Here is a 23801-nt window from a genome sequence, read left to right as displayed (position 1 = left end):
GCAAGACAATGAGTGTGTCAGTGAAAGAGTGTAATGCGGGGTGTTCACAGGAAAATACACAGTGACAAATTTCACAGTCACAAAACTGACCACATGCAATTAAGCAGTGACATTATGCATCTGACTGCCACCTGTGGAATTTAAGAAAAAAACAAAAATACATCTTACGTTCTTTTTACCAAGTGACAGTGTGGCCCCAGTGAAACATGCAAAGATGATATATATACACATCAACGAACAAGAATATCTATTGATTCCCATTCTTGATGCATGCATGGAGAAAAACGATAAGCACTCTTGGTCAGTACAGACTTCATTAAAGTTCAGTACACACATAGCAAACATATCAGCACAGAGCTACACACGGTGTGCTATCGATTAAGTGTGGACTCTGAATTCAGAGATAAAATCATCAGCAGCCCATTTCTCTGTCCTATTCTACAGCGATGCTGTGCTATTGATTCATATCCATTGTGTCTGCACACACTGAACAGATGCACCCGAAAAGAGAAATAGCTGAAACTGCTGTGCCTATTGCAGGAGATTTCTTTTCACTGTGAAAAGACAAAAAATATTTTAATCCATTAGCCCATTTGACAGATATTAAGTCCTCATTGCACTTGGCATTAATATGTGTTGCATACCCAAATTACGCTTGGATATAAATCACTTGGGCTACATTTTGATAGAAGGTTGAATGCTTGTTTTTTTATGCACATCTAAAGTAGCCTCAGCTTTTCTTTTGCCAAAAAAAAGCAGATTGCAATATCTATCACATCCTTTCATCACCTCATTTAAATCAGGTATTCAAAAGTGTTTTTTTTATTCCTCCATTTAAGCAAATATTGGCCTTAAAACTGACATTATTGCTACAGATGCTAATGGTACTAAACATTTCTGCACACCTCTGTCTATGTTTTTGTTGATCTGCTCTTGACTCAGTCTTGGGCACAATTCTGCCTCATTTTGATGTACTTCTGATTTCTCTTATCACAGTTTATTCATCCAGTATTTTTGTTAATTTAGTTGGAAAAGGGTTCCTGCCATGTAAAGGAAAGCACAGTAATAATGCCGTGTGATGACACTATTAGATTATAGTTAATTAGAGTAAGATTTTGGATCAGATTAGTTAATATTGGTTTGGTTAAAAAGTTCTGCTGATATCCTAAAATTCTGGAAAAGGTCCATGTGCGATATGACCAAAATCTCATATCCCAATATAAGAATTCTATCGTCCGATAACGATATAAATCACAAAAATGTAGCATTTTCTGTAAATTCTGTGAATCTCGGGCAGCTTGACTTGCGGGAAGTGTTTCCAGCTGCGCGTCATGTAGCTGGAGTCGAGTGTTTTAACAGATGTATTAAACGATACATTTTTAGGCATAAGTTGTAACGGCCGCCGTTTTCTTTGTGAGTATTTATTACACAGCGTGCTGCACTTAAAAGCCTGTTCTAACGTTTGAGTCTAAGGTTTATTTTTTAGCACCTGGCGGCTCTTTTTTACTTCTCAGTCGTAAATAATCTGCTCTTTCACGTGATTCAGTTTATTTTGAAAAGTCTCAACGGGATCTTGAGCTTTATTGTGAAAGGTTTATGTGCAACATAAACAAGCGGACAGGCGATGCTGTTACCGTCATTGTTGCTAACCACAACGCATAAAAACAGGCACTTGTCCGTCGGTAGTGTGGTTATATTAAATATACGAGAAAGAAAGAACTTTAAGAAATTAATATAGACACTACAGTGACCATCAAAACGATGACAAAATATTGCCGTTAGCAGTTTATTTTGCGACACCACGAAACGATAGACGTTTTTATATCATCATCCGATATATATCGTTATATCGAACAGCCCTAACAATATGTGTAGGCAGGTTATCCATAACAATCGCAAAGTGCTTATATATCCCTCAATACTGTCATGGCATCAGCCACACATGGGTAAAATCAGTCCATTAATTTGCTTCATTAGTTTGGTTTGCAATTATTTCAGTAATATAATTCATTAATGTCTTTACTTAAACCTAACAGTGATATTATGAAGCACGCACATATTAGCATTGTGTGGTTTTTAAAAATGTTTTCTGTTATATTAATTATGTTTCTCTTTCTTTGATTGTTTTTTGGTTTTTTTTTGTTTGTTTTTTTTTAGGGGGGGGGGTATTTAATAAAACACTGAAAAAAGCCAAACAACAACATTTTAAGTTGTTGTTTGGTATATAATATAAGTGATATATAAGTGACTTATATATCATGTTTCATCTGATTAGCAAAAGACCGTCTGAAAATGATGTGCTGGGAGTCCGGTGTTCTCGCCAGCTCTCAGAAAACATTGGAGCACTTTGGCAAATATGTGATGTCTTGATAAACCAAGCAGATATTTACACACCTACATTATCGGCTGAAAATATGTTAAAAGTTTATTTTGTGACACAGAAAGAGTAATATTTCAAACTCTTTAGCTGCGCTTCTCTGCCATTGCCGCATTTGAAAAGTATTTTTATATTATTATACAAATATTAGAAATAATAATTTAATTTATAAAGTATTGAAAAGAGTAATAAGAGTAATATTACAATTAAGTAGTTGCCCCCATTGTTGGAAACTGGAATTGGCTGGGCTGCGCTATGAATTCTGGGATAGGTTGGGCCACTAAGGATACACCAACCCATCCTTCAAATTTGGGGAAATGAAGGATTTGTTGGGACAGCCTTCGTTGCGTTGCTGTGACATAATCGGCCTTCAGATGCGGCCTCCTAAGGATGCAGCCCCTGAATTGTGACACAGCCAATGCCTGCTGAGCAGGCATTGGCTTGTCAGAAGTGCTTGTCAGAAACGGGGGTGTTTTAGGTTTACTTGTGTTATTTTGTGCTTAGTTAGTATTGGTGTTTGTTTTTGTTCCCTCCTATTGTGTGTAAATGGTTTAGCCAAACCACTATAAAGGTTACCCTCCTGTGTCTTTGTGTTTACGTCAGTTTGTGAGTTAGGTCGTGTCTACTTTGTGTGATTAGGTTTCTGGAAGTTACTTTTGAGTAGCGTTATATTTAGTTGACCTCTTTCATGGGCCCGCTAATTATATTTAGAATTTTATCTTTTTAAACTTTTTTGGGGTTAAAAAAAAAAAAAAACATTCTGAAGATATTTTTCCTGTGTCCTCTATGCATTTGCTGCTTGGTCCCTCACAGATACACTGGATTTAACTGAATCCAATAAAAATACTATGTAATGAATAATTTAAATTAAAATTTATCTTATGCCTCATCTTATACTTAGCAATCTTCATCAGCTTGAGGGACAAGACCATCTAAGAACTGGAGTTTAATCCTTAATGGAAAGAGGAAGAAAACAGTGCTGTTTCCCAAGACATCAAAGTAAATCTTCAGCCACAACATGTTGTTATTCTGACTCATAAATATTAAAGAGTCATTTTTTACATTATTTTCAGTGCTAAAACTCATGGGTCAGACAGCCCCAGCCTTACGGAGACAGAGGACCTGAGGCCCCACTATCAATCCTCCTCAAGGTTAATCTGTTAGCTTTAAAAGCTTGTTAATGTTTTTTTTTTTTTAGACTTCCATGGTGTTTATACACTGTCATGGCATGAATACCTCAAGCAGACCTTGGGGTTTGCCTCTTACGTATAAGAAACAGGACCCCTGTGGAGACACCAATCACAAGCTGATAGTTGTTTTAGACGCTCCTCTCCCCAAAATGAAACAATAAAACTTAGACAAGCAAAGCCTGCATTTCCTTTTTTTTCTGCAGGCTAAGGCAAAAGTCAGCATTTTTTGTTTATCATCAAGGCTTGTTGGGTTTCATCATGTGAGACTATATAGAGAAAAGGCATTGCAGGGGGGAAGAAAAATCAACAGTCACTGAGGTGTTAAGGTCATGCAGTCTCAGCAAATAAAGACTTAATGTGTGTTTGTGTGTGTATGTGTGTGTTTGTGTTGTGTGTACGTAAAGAGAGAGACTGATAAAGAGGAAGAGAGAGATGTGCAAAAGTGAGATAGGAGGTGAATTAGGGAGAAAGCATGAAGGAACCAAGAGGGAATCTGAGGTATAGCGAGTGGGGTAAAAGAGTGAAAGAGAGTTAGAGAGTCAGATGGACAGAGATAATAGTGCCTTGCAGCCAGTGTCCATATCTCTTGCCACCAATGACTCCAATTGCTGCACTACAACTAATGGACTCTGTCCTCCTCTACCATCTTATCTGCCCTCTCTCTCTTTCTCCAGCCTCCCTTCCTATCTCTCAGTACTCAATGCTGTGCTATCTTTCCACTTTACAGCTCCACCTCTATCTCATTTTTATCATGCTTTGGTCTTACTCTTTCTCTCTCCTGTTATCTCACTCTCAAAACTCTAAAATGCTTCCATTCTTCCTCTTTTTTGCTATCTTATGTTTTTTGTATTTTCCGTTCTTCCTTCCTCCAAAACGCTGAAAGTTTAGCCTCTCCTCTTCCTGTTGTTGCTTATGCTGCATACAGAGACATTTCTGGACAATTTGATGCCCTACACAACTTTTTAATGTAACACTTCATAATAACGACTAAGACTTTCTTTTAGCCATTTCCAAGTTATCATTGAGTTTTATTATGATAAGGTCTAATGTTGGAGTTTTTTGTTTTTTTAATGTATCCACATCTCAGGGTAACTTATTTCTAGTTTTCTTTTTAATGAGCTGCAGTTATAATCAGTATGAGATTGGCCCGGATCTAGCGCCTGTGGATCAGCTCCAAACACTCTTATTTTGGATGCGAAATGTAGAGACCATTTATCTTATGTGTTGGCTAGATCTGACTGTATTTTAGTACGCACCTGCAAATAAAAGACAAATCACAGTTATATGGTGTAATAGCTAATACCGATTGTACATTAACAGTGTTCCTCCAACTGGAGGCATCTGGTACAGGCTTACCTATGACTTAAAATGGCCACAACACTGACTGAAAAAGGGAGAAATAAAAATTCCATTAATTGCTTGTTTTTGAATTTGTTTCTTCACAGTCATCACATTTGTTTATCATCCTTGTATAATATAAATGAATACAAACATTCACAATAATAGAAAAAATATGTTCAGTATTTTACTAGGGCATCTACAGCTGACAAACAGGGACAAACTCTGCATTTCCATTTCTTAAAAAAAATGTCAGTATAGAGATATTCTTCAAATAAAATTGAAGAATGAGAGAAATTTCTAAAAAAGAAATGTTACATCTTACATGTAACATTATATTTGTGTCTCCCTCAGATGACCCAGGAGCAGTATATCCTTGCAGCACAGCCCAACCCCCTCCACCAGAGAGGGGCTTCAGTTTGTGGTGCGCAGGTTTATCCAGCAGTGGGAATCTATGGCTGGAGAAAGAGATGCTTGTACTTTTTCATCCTCCTCCTCCTCGTCACCATGATTGTCAACCTGGCACTGACCATCTGGATTCTCAAAGTCATGAACTTCACTCCGGTAAGAAGCGCGTGTGTGTGTTTCTATCATTAAAGTGCCAGGATGTTATATGGGCTTGTGTTTATGTGGGGGTTTATGTGAAAAATCTGAGAGAGTGCATTTAAAAGGGCTTCTGTAATGTAATGGAACATGGGAGTGATGATAATTTATGTATGTGTGTGTGTGTGTGTGTTGGGGGTGGGGGTTCTTTCTTCAAATTAAATCTTAATCAGTTGTCTTCACTCTATATGAAGTTTGTTTAGTCAAACATATATTATTACGGTTACTGATTCCACTTCATTGTTGTACACATGAACACATTATTCATATCTTTGTCCACATCTCTTGGACCTAAGCAAACACCTGAATAGTGGCTGACATTGAAACTATAAACTCTAGATTCATGTTCACTGTGGGAGGACACAATAAAGTGATCCAGTAGAATCAACCCAGACATTGAAGGCTCATCCCCAAACCTGTTTTCTTCATTGTGTATTCAGTATAGGTGGTATTAGACTTTGCTCCTCTGTTCCATCATCACTGTAATTTTAACTATGTCCTTATTTTTTGTGTGTTTTATTAATCCTGTTAATATATACACACCAAGGCTCATGTCCTGCTTTGTAAACACTTTCTAAGGCTTACATCATAAACACATGCAATATCCGTTATTGCCCTGGGGCCTAAGAAACGACACTGTGATAGTAGAATGTAAATGAGGCAGGATTTGACCCCTGTAAACCTCTAGTAAAGTATTTTCACATAATGCCTTATGTTTCAGTAAGCAATGTCAGAATATTAAGATGGAGAAAAAGGGTCCGAGAGGTGGATGGGTAAATGCCTCAGGGAAGACACAGCAAGCAAGAAGCATAAAAGAGATGAAGATATGGCATAGGCCATGCCGTTGTGTGAAAAAGCAGAGGCAGATACAAATACTTTTCACAGACAATCCTCAAAGAATTCTATATATCAAAATAAATACATTCATAGTCTTATAAAAAAGTAGTTGGTTCAAACTGCCTATTAGAGGTGTGACTGTGTTATGTGATAGGTAGGTGCTAAGTAAGCTCAGTAAACTGGACTCAGGTGGTTAATTGTACTAAAAGCCATCTATGTTATGTATTGTTTATATGTGGCACCAATTATCAGCTATGTCTATGAATGATGCATATGATACACGTGATGTTGTTTTTGCTGCTGCAGAAAGACAATAATTAATTTTTCTATTTTAAATGGACGAATCTTCAGGGCCTGGAAGCATGGCTATTTCAGTGTCTCATGGAGGGGGAGGTGGGTGGTGGATGAGCTGACATATAGTCTGACATTCAGTCACTGGTGCAAAACTTGTTACCAAAGTATACACTAACACATTCCAGCCTGAAAGTAGCAGAAACTGAATTGTTTTGGATCAGTTCAGGTCAGATTTTAGCAAAAAGCAATAAGGAAAACGCTAAGTCAAGAAGACACAGATGTAATATTGGAAAGGAGGTACTTATATCTGTGATAGATAAATAAATCAGACATAGGTTTATCTAGCATCCAGACTAAAACATAGTGACTGTATACCACATTAGGATCTGTTTAAATAAATAACAGGAGATGGAGAAACACACCTTATACACAGTATTATATTATTTTATCTTTTTAAAACTGTCACAGTAAACATGAATCTCATGTCAGAAAGAAGACATATTAACTTGTTACTTGTTAACCCACTGCTGGCTGCTGCACTTTTCTTTCACAGAAAAGTAAGTTTAGTAAGTTTGTGATTGGCCTATGGAGAAAGAGAAAGCAAGAAATGGTGGGAATTTACTCGGAAAATAAGGGTGGTAGCAACTGGAGCAGAGGAAAGTTACAGTTAGCAATTTAGACTATGAAGTGCCAGTGTAATAGCTGTATGATTTCCCTGCCAGCAGCCAGCCTTAAGCCTGTTTCTTCAGTTGGTTTAGAGATAGAGATCAACAGATGAGATCACAGTTGGAGCAGAGCAAAGTTATAGTTTAGACTGTGAAGTATTAGTATTGACTGCAGTTTTGAAGCAGAAGACCTCGGGCGCTTACTAATTTCCTCCAAAAAGTCATTATAGTGCATAAAAGAGTGAACAGTGTAGAATTTCTACATCGCCTTCTAAAAATTCCAGGAGACGATTGTTGCTCACAGGAAAAATCTGAATATATTTTTGGAATTTCTTATGATTTACTAATTTCCCTGCTGACAGCCAGCTCTGAGTCTTCAGCTGGTTCTGAGATATGGATCGACTTATCTGAGAGGAGTAGTTTGCTAGTTTATGAAATAAATGAATAATTGAAAAAAATAAGTAGCAACATGGTCATGCAGCACCCTTTTTCTTGATGACTATAACTTGTTTACAGAAAAATGCAACCATCAAGTATATTGCTTAAAATGTGCAGTGCGTGATTTAGACCTCAAATCATGGTGCGAATAGCTAAATAGAAAAAGACTGAATTTATAAGTGATGCAATTCTCCATCATAGTTCTTTGCTTACTCGAAGATGTGTATTTATATTTACTGGAGCACAGCTGTGTGACAAATTAAGTCTGCCAGCAGAGAAATTTGGCAATATAAGTTTTTAGTAATTTAGCTGCAATCTGGCACAAAGTGTACTTTAAAAGTGTTCATGCTGTGCTTACCAGGGAGCTTCCATTGTATTCCAAAAAAAAAAGCTGCATTTAGTGCAGTTACTGTATTACTGAGCAATTCAAATACAATGGCTTTAAAAATTCCATTAAAATCAAATGTTTGCGATAAATTATTGAATCTTTGCTAAAGAAGTAAAAAAACAACAACACTATTTTCATCATGTAAATAATGTGCCTGTACTGTATCATTGTAATCACAGCAAAGTAAGTTCAGAGGTAGCTAATATATACCATTCAGCCACAACTTTGAAATCACCGGTTTATTCTTACATAGGTCCCCTTTGTGACACCCAAACAGCTCTGAATCATCAAGACGTGGTCACAGATTCTCTAGAGGTATCTTGTGGTATCGGTCAGTGGATGTTAGCAGAAGATTCTCTGGGGTGTATTATGTTGACTGATTTTGCAAGCACAGTTGTCTGCTATTATTTTATAAGGCATATGCCATAAGAATAAAAACTCTTTAACTCACAAGCTCAGAAACACCAATGCACAACTAAATTTCCCTTCATGATTCCTAAATTTCTCTTCCAAATTTACCTAGTGGGAGTTGGCATCATGTGTGGCCCAGTGATTGTCATTTTCATCATCACAATTCAAATCACAGCTAACTGGCCACAGTATAATGATGGCCTTTCTCAAACTTGTTGTTTTGTTTGGAGCTGCCAGATGTGATTGCCATTGTGATGTTTTGGGAAGAGAAAAAAAAAGAGATTTGCTTTTGAAGAGACAGCTTTGGCAGTAAATTAGAGAGCAGGGACTGGTGGGGATATAAGTTTATATGTGTGTGTGTGTTTGTATTTGTATTTGTTCAAGAGAAAGAGAACAAGAGAGAAAGCGGAGCTGAGGGAGAAAGAATATGTGCGTGTATTTGTGTGTGCGCCAGCAATTATTCAGCAATTGTTCATGCTGACGTGTGTGTATGTCTGATGTGTGTGTGCTTTTTCATGCCTGTGTGTACCGATACCCACATGTGATTGTGTTTATGTTCTCCCCTGAGTCCTTTGGGCCTTCACAGCAGAGAAATTCAATTTCAGTTGTCACTCACCAATCAGCCTGCCTAATTCCTGTCTGGACTTGAGCGTGGTGTGTTTGTGTGCATGTGTGTGTCTTAGACTGTGCACTGTGTAGAGTGAGTGTTTTCTTTTTTTTACCTGCTTATTCTTTTTGGCTAAGCATAATGTAATTTGTAATGTGCTGCCTTGTGTGTTTCCATAATGACCTATTTTAATATGTGCGTAAATTATTAAAATACTTCTGCTACAACATTAAGCCATAAACCAGATGCGATTTTACAACACTGAGAATTGTCATACCATTGTCAAGTGTGTATGTTAAAACAGCAGAATTAGTTTTTATAGTGTGGTTGAAACTCCTGAGTTGAAACATTTATGTGTAACTTTGTGCAGAAGCTTTATTCTTTCACCACACCGAAGCGATAAATAGTCTATGAATAACTATAAAACTGTCAGAGGTCTGCAGTGTGTTTCAGCATTCATACACACACACACTCACACACACACAGCTTTTATGCTGATAAACATTTTACTGGCAGTGAGTGCAGTGGGCTTTTATTGTTTTTAAGTCCTGATTGGCTGCCAATCAGTGGGGTCATAAAATAAAATCGTATTCTTGTGGTACTTCTCTGATCAGTGTCACAAAAGGTTTTAAAACAACAATTGGAAAATCTATAAAAATCGCCATCATTAATTAGCAATGTGGTTATAGCTACATAAATAGTTTGAGACAAAAAAATACAACAGGGTATAAAAGAGGCCAGAACAATTCTAGCTCATGTATCTCATAAAACTAAGGGAACGGGCAGACAAAGACAGCAATGACTACAGGTCAGGGTCATCAGCTTTGATTGTCGTTGTCTGGGCTGACGTGACTCCCGTTAATGGCTTAATTTTGCTGTAAACTCAGCCAATTTACTTTAACCCCCTGAAACCCACCAAGATCCCAGTCAGGCACTCCACATTTCTCCTTAAAGGCCTGTGACTGAAAGTTTCTAATACTGTCTTTTGGATAAAAGCATTTAGTACATACTATATTTTAACATACTTGAATATCAATACTTAGCAATGAATCAGGAATTTAAAAATGGGCCTGTGTCAATAAGATATTTTGCAGTAATTTATATTTTTACCTCCTAGTCACAACAAATGCTCTGGGTGGCATTCATCTGAATTAATTACTCCTCTGCTTACCTTTATTATCACCATGCACAGTGCAGAGTGTAAATGTTTATTTACTCTTTGATGATGGTGATACTGAGTTGAGTTGTTGAGGATATCGTGAGTTTTCAGTAAGTGCTGCCGTTTTTGCCAGAGTTGACGACTGTTAATGGGTGTTGCTGAAACTTTCTTTGAAGTGGATCTAACAGTCAGACTTGGGAAATTAGTTTATAAAGTCTCATATGATGCGATGTAATCAAATGCTGATGCACATTTTCCTGTTTATGAGCCCTGACTTCAGTATTTTATCTGCATTCCATTTTTTCTTTGTATGTGAATACTCACTACAAAACGAAGTTGAGATTTTGGGCCTTAACGTCACCCTTTCATGAATGTGCGCTGTACACTGTTTCAGCATGAATTCCAGAGTAAAGATTTGAGCAAGCGTCTTCATTGACTTGAGATTTCTTTCATTTTCAAGATATATATACTAGCTGCCTACCAAGAAAAATGTTTAACCAATCATGTTTGATGCTCACATCTCCACAATGAGTTACTGAGATGCAAGACAGTTTCAGAAGATCTGATGTGCAGTAAGCACTGGGTCCTTTAAATGTTTATGCCTTCATTTTTTATATAAAAAATCTTTATTATTGGCAAATTATTTCAAAATGTTTACTTCAACTACTTCAACTAAAGGGAAATTAGACTTACCTCATTGAAAATGAGGTACCAGTGCTTATATGTGAATAAAGATGTGTTGTTCTATGCCAAATTAGATTAAAGGGACAAGAAAGAGTGGAAAGCATTCTCTGTCTGAAGCTTTTAGTCAGTGCTGTTTAGCAGAATGTTTGTCATTTCCTTCAGGCAAGCAGGGCAATAGGCACATGATCTCAATTAGTGGATGGATTGCTCTTTGCTGTCACAGCTGCATTGCAGTTTATGTTGATCAGTTGTGCGTGCGTGTGTGTGTGTGTGTGTGTGTGTGTGTCATACTAGGCTTGACATTGAAAGCTTAATTTCTTTAACAAAGGAAAAAAAAACCTAATCTGAGTGATTAGTGTGGTAAAGAGAGAAGAGAGATGGAAACAAAGGGAGGTTTGAGTGAGAGAGGCAAGCAGAGGAGATGGTGAATGATGTATCGAAGAAGACGGGAAAAGGAAGGAGAGGGAGTGAAAGGAGGAAGTATGTGTTCGTGTCGTTTAAAATATCGTCCCATCATCCATTCTCAGCCCCGGTCTCCTATTGGCAGACTCTGGGGTCCTTTGGGACTTGGAGAGGTGTGTATTTCACCATCTCATGAAATGGAAGGGAGTGGATGATGGGCTGACAAAGACAATTGTGTGAAGCTTGATGTGTGGCTGTTAAAGTGTGGCATATATATCTATATCTATCTATCTATCTATCTATCTCTCTCTCTCTCTGTCTCTCTCTCTCTCTCTCTCTCTCTATATATATATATATATATATATATATATATATATATGTGTGTGTGTGTGTGTGTGTGTGTATGTGTGTATATATATATATATATATATATATATATATATATATATACATATATAACAGCGGTTTTATCCTTCAAGGCCGGGTCCGCTACCAGAGGCCTGGGAGCTTGAGGGTCCTGCGCAGTATCTTAGCTGTTCCCAGGACTGCACTCTTCTGGACAGAGATTTCCGATGTTATTCCCGGGATCTGCTGGAGCCACTCGCCTAGCTTGGGAGTCACTGCACCTAGTGCTCCGATAACGACTGGGACCACCGTTACCTTCACCCTCCACATCCTCTCGAGCTCTTCTCTGAGCCCTTGGTATTTCTCCAGCTTCTTGTGTTCCTTCTTCCTGATATTGCTGTCATTCGGAACCGCTACATCGATCACTACGGCCGTCTTCTTCTGTTTGTCTACCACCACTATGTCCGGTTGGTTAGCCACCACCATTTTGTCTGTCTGTATCTGGAAGTCCCACAGGATCTTAGCTCGGTCATTCTCTACCGCCCTTGGGGGCAGCTCCCATTTTGACCACTGGGTCAGACTTCCAGGTTATACTCGACACAGATGTTCCTGTACACTATGCCGGCCACTTGGTTATGGCGTTCCATGTATGCCTTGCCTGCTAGCATCTTGCACCCTGCTGTTATGTGCTGGATTGTCTCTGGGGCATCTTTACACAGCCTGCACCTGGGGTCTTGCCTGGTGTGATAGACCCCAGCCTCTATGGATCTTGTACTCAGAGCTTGTTCTTGTGCCGCCATTATTTTTGCCTCTGTGCTGTCTTTCAGTCCTGCTTTGTCCAGCCACTGGTAGGATTTCTGGATATCAGCCACCTCCTCTATCTGCCGGTGGTACATACCGTGCAGGGGCCTGTCCTTCCATGATGGTTCCTCGTCTCCCTCCTCTTTCTTGGGTTTCTGCTCCCTTCGGTATTCACTGAGCACTCGGTCAGTTGGGGCCATCTTCCCAATGTATTCTTGGATGTTCGTTGTCTCACCCTGGACTGTGGTGCTGACACTCACCAGTCCCCGGCCCACTTCCTTCCGCTTAGCGTACAGCCTCAGGGTGCTGGACTTGGGGTGAAACCCTCCATGCATGGTAAGGAGCTTTCTTGTCTTTATGTCAGTGGCTTCTATCTCCTCCTTTGGCCAGCCTATTACCCAAGCAGGGTACCTGATCACGGGCAGGGCGTACGTGTTGATGGCCCGGATCTTGTTCTTACCGTTCAGCTGACTCCTCAGGACTTGCCTGACCCTCTGCAGGTACTTGGTGGTTGCAGCTTTTCTAGCGGCCTCTTCATGGTTCCCATTCGCCTGCGGGATCCCCAGGTAGTTGTAACTGTCCTCTATGTCTGCAATGTTGCCTTCTGGTAGTTCAGTCCCCTCAGTTCTGACTACCTTCCCTCTCTTTGTTACCATCCGACTACACTTCTCCAGTCCGAACGACATTCCAATGTCATTGCTGTATAGCCTGGTAGTGTGGATCAGTGAATCGATGTCTCGTTCACTCTTGGCATACAGCTTGATGTCATCCATGTACAGGAGGTGGCTGACAACTGCTCCATTCCGTAGTCGGTATCCGTAGCCAGTCTTGTTATTGATCTCACTGAGGGGGTTCAGGCCTATGCAGAACAGCAGTCGGGACAGAGCATCTCCTTGGAAGATCCCGCACTTGATGGTGACTTGTGCTATGGGCTTGGAGTTGGCCTCTAGTGTTGTACGCCACATCCCCATTGAGTTCCTGATGAAGGCTCTTAGGGTCCCATTGATCTTGTACAATTCTAGGCATTCCAGTATCCAGCTGTGGGGCATTGAGTCATAGGCCTTCTTGTAATCAATCCAGGCAGTGCACAGGTTGGTCAGTCTGGTCTTGCAGTCTCGGCTGACTGTTCTGTCTACCAGTAGCTGGTGTTTTGCGCCTCTGGTATTCTTGCCAATTCCTTTCTGTGTCCCCCTCATGTATTGACCCATGTGCCTGTTCATCTTAGCCGATATGATGCCTGACAGGAGCTTCCATGTAGTACTGAGGCAGGTTATTGGTCGGTAGTTGGAGGGGACCGGTCCCTTCTTGGGGTCCTTGGGGATCAGGACCCTCCGACCTTCGGTTAGCCATTCCGGGTGTCCCTCGTTAACTAGCAGCTGGTTCATTTGTGCTGCCAGACGCTCGTGGAGTGCATTCACCTTCTTTAGCCAGTAGGCGTGAACCATGTCGGGCCCTGGTGCTGTCCAACTCTTCATACTGGAGACCCTTTCTTGGATATCTGCCACTGTGATGGTTACTGGACCCTGTTCAGGGAGGTCACTATGGTCTGCCCTCAGATCCACTAGCCACTGAGCATTGCCGTTATGGGTTGCTTCCTTCTCCCATATGCTCTTCCAGTATTGCTCCGTCTCCAGGCTTGGTGGTGCTGTTCTCTTATTATTGTTCCCTTGCCACTGAGAGTACACCTTTGCTGGTTCTGTGGAGAACAGCTGGTTTATTCTCCTGCCTTCTATCTCTCTGGTGTACCTCCTCAAGTGGCTGGCCAAGGCTGTGAGTCTTTGCTTGGCAGTTTCCAAGGCCTCAGGTATGGACAGCTTATAGATATATATAGATATAGATACAGATAGATAGATCGATCTCTCTCTCTCTCTCTCTCTCTCTCTATATATATATATATATATATATATCAGTATATCAGTCTTCTCATGCCCCATAAGACTTGTGTCTGGGTACTGGACCTCCTCCATTTTGACAAAATCATGGTCCCTAAACTTGAGTTACTTTTTTTGGGACAGAGGATGAATTCACTAGGAGACATATGATGGGTGAAGAATGTTTTTATGACCAAAAACCTCCTGTATTTTTAATGTTCTCTCAGGTAGCTCGAGATGGTATGCTGGCATGCACCACAGTTAATATCGTTTACACTGAATGTTTTCCCTAAGTCTAGTCTCACCCTAGGAGACCACTTCATGATACACAACCCAGCAAATGGTGAAGAATGTAATGAACACTCTCCTGGTCTCACTCCTTACCCGAGGCAAAAACGATTTGAATGTAACTTCCACACAAAAAGTCGACTTAGTAGAAACCAGAAGTTGCTTCTTTTCTGCAATCACAGTACACAGAGAGATTTAAAAATAGCAGCTAGGTAGGCACCTGTCTGGACATGCCCAAACAGTTGACTGTGAATGGTAAATTTAAATCAGGTAAGGCTTTAGGTTGTTAGGACCCTCCTGTGTGTGGGAGGTTAGAGTGAACTCCCATGAGCCCCAGACCAGCTGTACTGTAGCTCCTGATTTAGACCGGCCACTGTCATCGTGGCTCTTCACACCTGCACTGTGCAGTTTATTGCTCACACACATACAGACACACATGCATGCACACATTTTTCTCACTTTGTCAGTAACAGTGCTGACCTCAGGTAATGGAAGAGTCCAGCATGAAATACCTTGTCTTCTGGTGTCACAAACACCCACACACACAAACAAAAAATAGAGTTAATGTGACATATCCATCAGACTGCTGATATATCTGATGTTAATCTCTCGAATGTCCAGTAAACACCCAAACTCACATACTGTGCACATTCTTACATGAAAGAAATATAAGTAAGGTTTGATATTTTTCCCATTTGAAGTAAATTTTATGTCAATAAAAATTACTGTAAAAAAAGTGATTAGTGTGGTAAAGAGAGATGAGAGAGCTAAACAAATTATATTGTTTCTTTTGCTCAAAGTAGGCCTTTTGGAAGATTTGGAAGACTAAGACGTGATTTACTCTCACAGATAACTTACTTCGAAGGATACTGCACATTTTTCTGTCATTTCTAGCCATTTAATAAACAAAATGTTTGAAATGTCCAATTTAAGGTACAACACAATGTTGCAAAACTCTATTTGATTTTGTGATGCCTCAGCAGGTCAGTGTCACCTCATGCAATATACAAAAACTTGCCTGATCCTAATTTAATCGAGTATTCCCAGGGTACAACTGATCAAGACCAGTCCACCGTGGCCCGATCCCTGCAACCTACATGACCTCAGTGATCACCTCCTAACATCCTGGTGCCAGACATTATGTAAATACCACTTCATTTGCAATAATCGGGGGGGCTGCACAATATTAGACAAGTGGTTTTAATATTCCAATGTTGCACTGATAAATGAAGCTTATAATACAAGTGGTGGGATTCCATGAGCACTGTGAGCCACTGTGAACACAGAATACTGAAGCTCATCAAGCTCATCGAAGCACTGTCGCCACACAGTTTGACAGACAATTTTCTGAGAAAACCACTCCAACAAAGAATGCACAGCACCAGGGAGAGGGGGAGGAAAAGAAGGAGAATCTCCTTGATTACCACTTTGGACAGAACAAAGACATCTTTTTATAGAGTCAGCAACATTTTAAGTTTAAACTTAGAGAGAGACAAGAAATATAACATTGAATCACTGTGATGTGTATTGTTATGCATAGACCCAAGAGTATTTTTGGCTCTGTAAGACAACCATGGAGTTTCTGCGTGTTTATGTAATGTATAAATGTGAATCAGTCAGCAGTTTAGTCCTGGTATTTCCAGTAGCAATATTTAAAATAATAATAAAAAAAAAACCAACAACGAATATGCAGACATAATCACAGGAGACCTCTGTTTTCTGTCCAGCTCTGTAAATTCAGTCCGTGAGTGCTTGAACAAAGAAACCGGATTGTTCAATTTAGTGTGTAAGTGTGTGAAAGCAAATTACCCAACAGTCAGCAGTTTTAGCCTTGTTATCTTAGCTGGCATTCAACCAAAGATATAAACGATGATAAATAATGAACACACACTCATGTTAATGGACTTTGTTTGCGTGCGCGCGTTTGTGTGTGTGTTCGATGGAGATCCTCTGAAATGGCACATTTGTTTGTGTGTATGCATCTTCAGGGAAATAGAGGTTTGCTTTTAACGTTTATGCTGACGTCCCAGGTTATTTGCTTAGATGTTTGTATTTTTGACATCACATGGAAAGTTGAAAAATAAACTACAATCCCTACATTTATTGTGAACATTACCTTACTTTGACTATTGAGAGATGAAAGAGTATTTTTAAATTTGGCATTGCAAACAGTCAGCAGTCAAATATAAAATGATAAAATGGCTGAGAACATTTTAAACTGAATCTTTTTCTTTTACATTGTGTTGATAATTATTGCAGAAAATGCATAGGCATGCCTGGGCATGTTGTATTGGTCTCCAAACTGAAGTTCTGTAAAGATGCTAACCAACACTCACTTTCAAACAGGCACTCACTGTGACTGTGGCACTGCTGTCGTACAGCTGTTACTCTGATTTCTACTCCAGATTTAAAATTCCCATCTGAGTAAAAGCAGAGAAGTTAAAAAACAACAAAGAAAGAACAGTTTGAAATACTCTATCATGTTTTGCAATGCCTTATGACTGGGAAAAATATCTTAAACTTGATATAAAAAATATATAAATAGACAGAGAAATTCCTTAGTTGAACCATCATATGTCTTATTTATCCATTAGTAGAAAATATACAGATGTGATATAACCGGTATGGCCTTGTAGCGAGAGCTATCATGAATTGGTGTCAGATGTATTCCACATAGACTGAACAGATGCATTCTCTGTTCCATTGTGCATTAAATGATTTCTAGAGGAGATGAAACTTTGAAAATCCCCAAGGGGAAATTGGATCATTGCAGCGGCAAATGAGATACAGCAAAGGAAAAATAGGGTTATAAATAAGAATAGAGCCAATTACAAGATATCAAGTATAAGAAAGCAGATAAATACAGTGTGTCAGCATATTCAGCTCAGTCAGGTATAATGATGCTGTATGAGTTATGGTGTAACCAAAATCTCCTACCATAAAACCAAAAAAAAGTCTCTCTCCTCGCTCTCTCTCTCTCTTTCTCTCTCTCTCTTCTTTCTCTCTCTCTCTCTCTCTTTCTCTCTCTCTCTCACAATATGGAGGACTAGGTGCAGTGACTTCCAAGTTAGGTGAGTGGCTCCAGTAGATCCCAGCAACAATATCTGAGATCTCTGTCCAGAAGAGCGCAGTACTAGGAACAGCAAAGATACTGCACAAGACCCTTAAGCTCCCAGGCCTCTGGCAGACAACCCGAGCTTGAAGGATAGACAGCTTGCAGGACCAAGAGGGGAATTTATGCAAGCAAGATATATGGAATTATGTAGCAAAGCCACCCTTCGCTTCTGGCCTTCTCTCGGAGAGCTTCATGATGTAGTCACCTGAAATGTTTTTCACGTCACAGGGCCTTTTCAGGGTTCATATGTGGAATTTCTTGCCTTCTTAATGGGCTTGGGACAATCAGTTGTGTTGTGCAGAGGTCCGCCAGCTTCGGAAATCACAAGTTAACAGCACCTCAGATTAGAGCCCAGATGAATGCCACAGTTGCAGTAGCAGATGCGTCTTTACATTAACTGTTCAATCAGGTCTTTATGGTCAAGTAGCTGCTAAGAAACCACAAAAGCAACAAGCAGATGAGAGTTGTGTGGGCCAAGAAATAGAAGGAATGGACATTAGACCAGTGGAAATCTGTGCTTTGGTCAGAGTCACAATCTGAGATCTTTGGTTGCACTTGTAGTGTCTTTGTGTGACACAGAAAAGGTGAACGGATGGTCTTTACATACATGGCTCCCACTGTGAAGCATGGAGGAGGGGGTGTGATGGTGTGGGGGTGCTTCTCTCGTGACACTGTTGGGGATTTATTTAAAATTGAAGGCACACTGAACCAGCAAGCCTACCGCAGCATCCTGCAGTGACGTGTCGTCCCATCAGCTTTGCATTTAGTTGGACCATCATTTATTTTTCAACAGGACAATGTCCCCAAACACACCTCCAGGCTGTGTAAGGGCTATTTGGCCCGGACCTCCACAGTCACCTGATATAAACCCAACTGAGATGCTTTGGGATGAGATGGACTGCAAAGTGAAGGCAAAAGAGACAACAAGTGCTCAGCATCTCTGGGAAAACCATTTCAGGTGACTGCCTCATGAAGCTTATCGAGAGAATGCCAAGAGTGTGCAAAGGATGGCTATTTTGAAGAATACATGTTTTGAGTTATTTAACACGTTTTTGTTCACTACATAATCCCATATGTGGTCATTCATAGTTTTGGTGCCTTCAGTGAGAATCTACAATTTAGTAAAATTGTAAAAAATTGTAAAAAGTCATGAAACGAAAGAAAAAACATTAAATGAAATGGTGTGTACAAACTTTGACTAGTAGTGTGGGGTCTGTCCAAAACATTTCCAGCACTGAATATTCTCACTAATATTGGGCACTAATATATGTGTCGATCAAACATGGTCAGAACTGATTACCAGAGTACACCAGGGAAAAGAGGATTTCATGATCTAGGTTTCCAAGCTTGTATTTGTTTTGGGGTTTTTTTGTTTTTTGTTTTTTTAAGATCTTCAGGTTCAGTGCTAATCCTAAAAACAATATAGTATTTTAAAAGTACATGGTCATCACTATCATCTACCATATTTGTTCTCCAGTGATCAAAGTCTGGACAACAAAGTTTGTACTTTCAAATGTACTATTTTTATTCCTTAGTTGATATGAACCTTTTCTGCATTTGTACTCTCAGTGGTGCTGGTGGAGGATCAAAGTGTGGACTTTGGATTACTAAAATTAATGCACAAGTTAACACACGTTCTCATTCTGTATTCGATATTTCTTTCATCTCTCACCCGTATGATTTCTTATTCATGATGTCCTTTGATTTCTCTCTTTGTTCTTGCGGCAATAAGGTGACTTAGAATGATCTTTGAAAATAAAGGTTTGACTTTCTGGCAAGTTAAATGATTAGTAATCTTTTTTAACTTTCTTTTTCCCTTTCTTCTTTCTTTTTCTAAGGGAACTAGGATGTGAGCTTCTTTCAGTCATGGTACCTTGTTTGTTTGTCATTGTTTGTTGGTGAAGCACATGGTGACAGAATTATATTCAAGTTGAAAAAAACAACAACATCTAAGCAAGTCAAGAACACTTCTGAGTAGGTTGATGTATCATTGTCAAGGTCTGCAACGAAAAGCCTCCAGGAATATAAATGCAGAAGCTTTACAGCAAGGTGAAAACTGTCGTCCTCAAGAACAGGAAGACTAGCTTAGACTTATCCAGAAAACGTTTAAATGAGTCTGTTCTAAAGATGTTTTTCTTTGCTCAGATGAAACCAAGATCAACATGTACCAGAATCATGAGAAGAAAAAAATATGTAAAAGGGAAAAATTGAGCATAATCTCAAGTATACCATATTATTTGTCAAACATGTTGGAGGCAGTGTTATGGCATGGACTTGTATAGGTGCCAGTCGAACCAGGTTACTGGTGTTTATGATGATGTGAGTGCTGATAGAAGTAGCAGTATGAATTCTGAGTTGTACAGGGTTCAGACCTGATCAGACAACACTTCACAGTGAAAATGGATAATGACCAAATTCTTCTGTAGAAGCAACCCAAGAGTTTCCCAAGGTAAAGAAATGAGATATTCCTTAATGGATAAGTCAGTAAACTGAAGTTTGCGCAACAGAGCATGCCTTTCAATTATTAAATACAAAACTGAATGCAGAGAGACTCATAAACAAGCAGCAACTGAAGGCTGCTACAGTAAAGACCTGGTAGAGGTTCTCCAGGGAGATTTTTTGGTTTTGCTAAGCATCTCACTCCATGTAGTGCCAACTAAGGACCCTCTGTCCATGACTCTTACCCTAACCATTCAGTCATTTCGGAGTGTTGAATGACCTAAAATGTGCCTGAAGTGTCAAGCTAGTTAGACCAAATTTATATCACATCTGCTGAAGTGTATTAAGGTGTTATCAATTTCTTTAGAAACCAAAACTGAAACTATTCCTTTACATTAAAATTTCACATTTCAAATTAAATTAAACCAGTTCTCATTGGCCACCAATCATAATGATTGTGATTTGCCTATCCATTTCTATCATTTCTTCTCATCATCTAAAATTTATACTGCAGAGATTAGACACAGTAACTAAGAACATAAAATGTGTAGGTTAAAAAAATAAAATTATTGCAACAATGAAGCGTGTAAAGTTAAGAATATTAATACAAATACAATTTTGACCAGTAACCTGTTCAGAAATCATCGCAGTTAACATCATTGTTAACCATAAATCATGTATATAGTCCATTCAGCGAGGCTGAACCTCAACTCATTAGCACAAAAAAATGACATGAGATGCTTACCATAAGCAAAATGAACACCCAAACTCATATTCTGGTGCATTTCATGGGTGCTTGTACTTGCTCTAGGTCTCACATTTTTCACACTTGGCAAACATATTAAACACTGACTTATAAACTAATATCTGACCAGGGTGTCACTAAGCACTCATCATAAAATGGTGATCTTTAATGTCAATAGTACACTGCCATCATTTCATTTATATGTGTAAATAGAAAACCATTTTATAATGGGTTAAAGCTGTGCAAATTAAAAAAACAGTTATCACCTGTGGTCATAATGTTTATGTAACTTTCGCTGTCGTTATTTCGTCATTTCTCCTCTTGCCCAAAATACCTTACTCAGCCGTAACTCATTGCAAACACCCCTCCCGCTACTCCTTTCCTCCCTCCTTTTCCGGGGCTCCTGATTCCCATCTTTTTCTTTCATGCTTAATCTTTACTTGTCTTTTATCCATATCCTGGCTGCCTTTCTCTCCATTTACGTTATTGTCTTGGAAGCTCAAAAGTCTACGGTCTTTGTGGGAAATCTGTCAGTGTCTGTGTGTGCGTGTGTGTGTCTATATAGGACAGGATTGCCAGACTTCCTGCCTGAAAACAGCGGGGATCAAATAGATCAGTGATTTTTTTCAGTCCTCCTCCTGTTTTTCCACCTCTACAAAGAAAACGATTGGAGAGTGTTTAATATTCTTTGTGAGATGCCCTCTTCTGGTAGAAGACAAAAGTGGAAGAAGAAAATATGCAACGAGGGTTTATGTTTAAAACACAATAAAAATAAATCAAAATTGTTGAAAAGGGAAAGCGAGGAATGAAAATGAGGGCACAGGGAGCCAGAAGATGATATCAAAAGATACAGAACGAGCAAGTGAAAAGAACAAATGATAATTGGTGGTTGAGGAGAGAAAAGTAGATGAAGTTACATTATAAGAGGAAATTATGAGGGGAAGAGGAAAAGTTATAAAAGTGATCTGATTGCATCTATTGTATCAGCGGAACAAACCCGGTGCGAAGATTTCAAAGCATTTGATTTGAACTGGTTCTGTAGTCAATTTCCTCTGTGCTCCTTTTGTCTTGCTCACACAGAAATACACACACGCAAACGCAGCACCCTTGATAGATCATTGCTGATGACTAGCAATTATTGCCATTATTGTGTTTTCACACTGTGGGAAATTAATTTTTACTGGGGAAGTAGTATCGTATTGGCTACTGTGTAATTAAATAAATAGACAGACACACGGCCTTTAATATGACAATGTGTCCACAGTAGAAACAAAGTATTAAACACTACAAACAATAGTCTCCACCAAAGGTTTGATTATTGTGATTATGTGGTTCTCTTGAGTAGTCTTTATTTATTACAACATTTTCCTAACAGAACCGTAGGGTAGTTTGTGTGTCCCACCTTTCCTTTAATTTGCATACCAGCTAACATGTACACAACGTAAAAAATATCAGCAAATATATGAAATACATTAAAGTAAAGGAAAACAATCTCAGTTTTCTTATCTGTGCTAGTGAAAACAGAAGACTCATGATTAGGGTTTACTGAACTGCACACTCGGACCAACCTGCTTTCGACGCCTTCCAACTACTTCAGCATGAGCTGGGGGTTAGCAAAACCTTAGAAAATCAAGGCATATCCCTGCCCCTGCAGAAGGAAAGAAAAAGCAGTACGCACAGGTATTAATGTGGTTCTCCCAACAGAGCCTTCATTATGTGCATAGTATTAGAAAAGTGAAAGAAAGACACCACCCCCTCATAAAAAAAGAACAAAAAATACTTTTGAGGTATCCAGGCCTGAGTGCCAAAAGATTTGTTCCCAACACAACATCCTGCTTCACTTCAGACCAAACAACACTTGGACAAAAAAAAAAAAAGGTTCACTCCAAGGATAGAAAACCCAAACACAATGTTGTCTATGCAGTCCAATGCAAGGGGAGGTAGATAGACCTATAGGGAGTCTAAATAACTACAAGTGCATGGTACAACACAGGAGATTGTGCTCTTCAGTTTACTACTCAGAAGCCCACCTGCATCTAAAGATAAGGGAAACTCCTCCGAGGGCAGCAGTGTGGACATTTTGGACAAAGGAGAGAGAAGTGAGAAGAAGCCAAGCATGTCAAAGAAAGAATGTCTCAACCAGACATCTGACTGTTACAACACATTTTTTCACCACCATTTACACTTTGAATCATTAAAGTGTTGGATAGTAACAAGCTTGAATTAGTTTTATTCTGAAAGAATTTTACTAACTTCGAGCCAGTTAGAACCCTAGTAGTAGTTCAGTCAAAGAAGTTCAAATGTCTTCTACTTAAACACTGTTGGGTTAAAAAAATATATTTTAATCAAAGCTTCTCAATATTCACCATGTCTGTGATTGATAATGTTTTGCTTCTAAATAATCAAATAAAATAATAAGATGATAATTTAAATACATTTTAACATTCCATATTCCATATACAGAAATTTCCTTTGTTGCAGCAGTTGAAATATTAATGCCTATGTAGTAGCTAGGGGATGGCAGATCATTATCAATTAGCATACGTTTGACTTTGTAAATGCTCTTTTCTTTGAATGGCTAAACCCTCTCCCTCGTAACACCCAGGAGTAGATTCACGGTATCATATAGAGTAAAATATTTACGATCTTGTTCCACCCTTAAACATGGCAACAGTATGCTGACTTCTCATTTGAAACATGTTGTTATTTGTTTAACAGTTTTACATCACACTGAGCTGCCCCAGTCATTGTCTGACAATGTACATGATGTTGACATCCTTGTCACTGTGATATACTGCAGTATC

General features: G+C 39.1%; 1 protein-coding gene across 4 annotated transcripts in view; it reads left to right on the top strand.

Annotated features, from left to right (window-relative positions):
* Positions 1-23801, top strand: part of LOC146516596 (zeta-sarcoglycan-like) — a 396328-nt gene that overhangs the window by 190182 nt on the left and 182345 nt on the right. For all 4 annotated transcript variants that reach the window (XM_085162626.1, XM_085162627.1, XM_085162625.1 and 1 more), the window contains one exon: positions 5260-5469. In XM_085162626.1, the coding sequence (XP_085018752.1) occupies positions 5260-5469 (210 nt within the window). The remainder of the gene's footprint in view (positions 1-5259; positions 5470-23801) is intronic.

The sequence above is a fragment of the Neolamprologus multifasciatus genome, chromosome 6, assembly GCF_963576455.1.
Source record: "Neolamprologus multifasciatus chromosome 6, fNeoMul1.2, whole genome shotgun sequence".
Taxonomy (NCBI): Eukaryota; Metazoa; Chordata; class Actinopteri; order Cichliformes; family Cichlidae; genus Neolamprologus; species Neolamprologus multifasciatus.
This window is presented reverse-complemented; position numbering and strand designations above follow the sequence as displayed.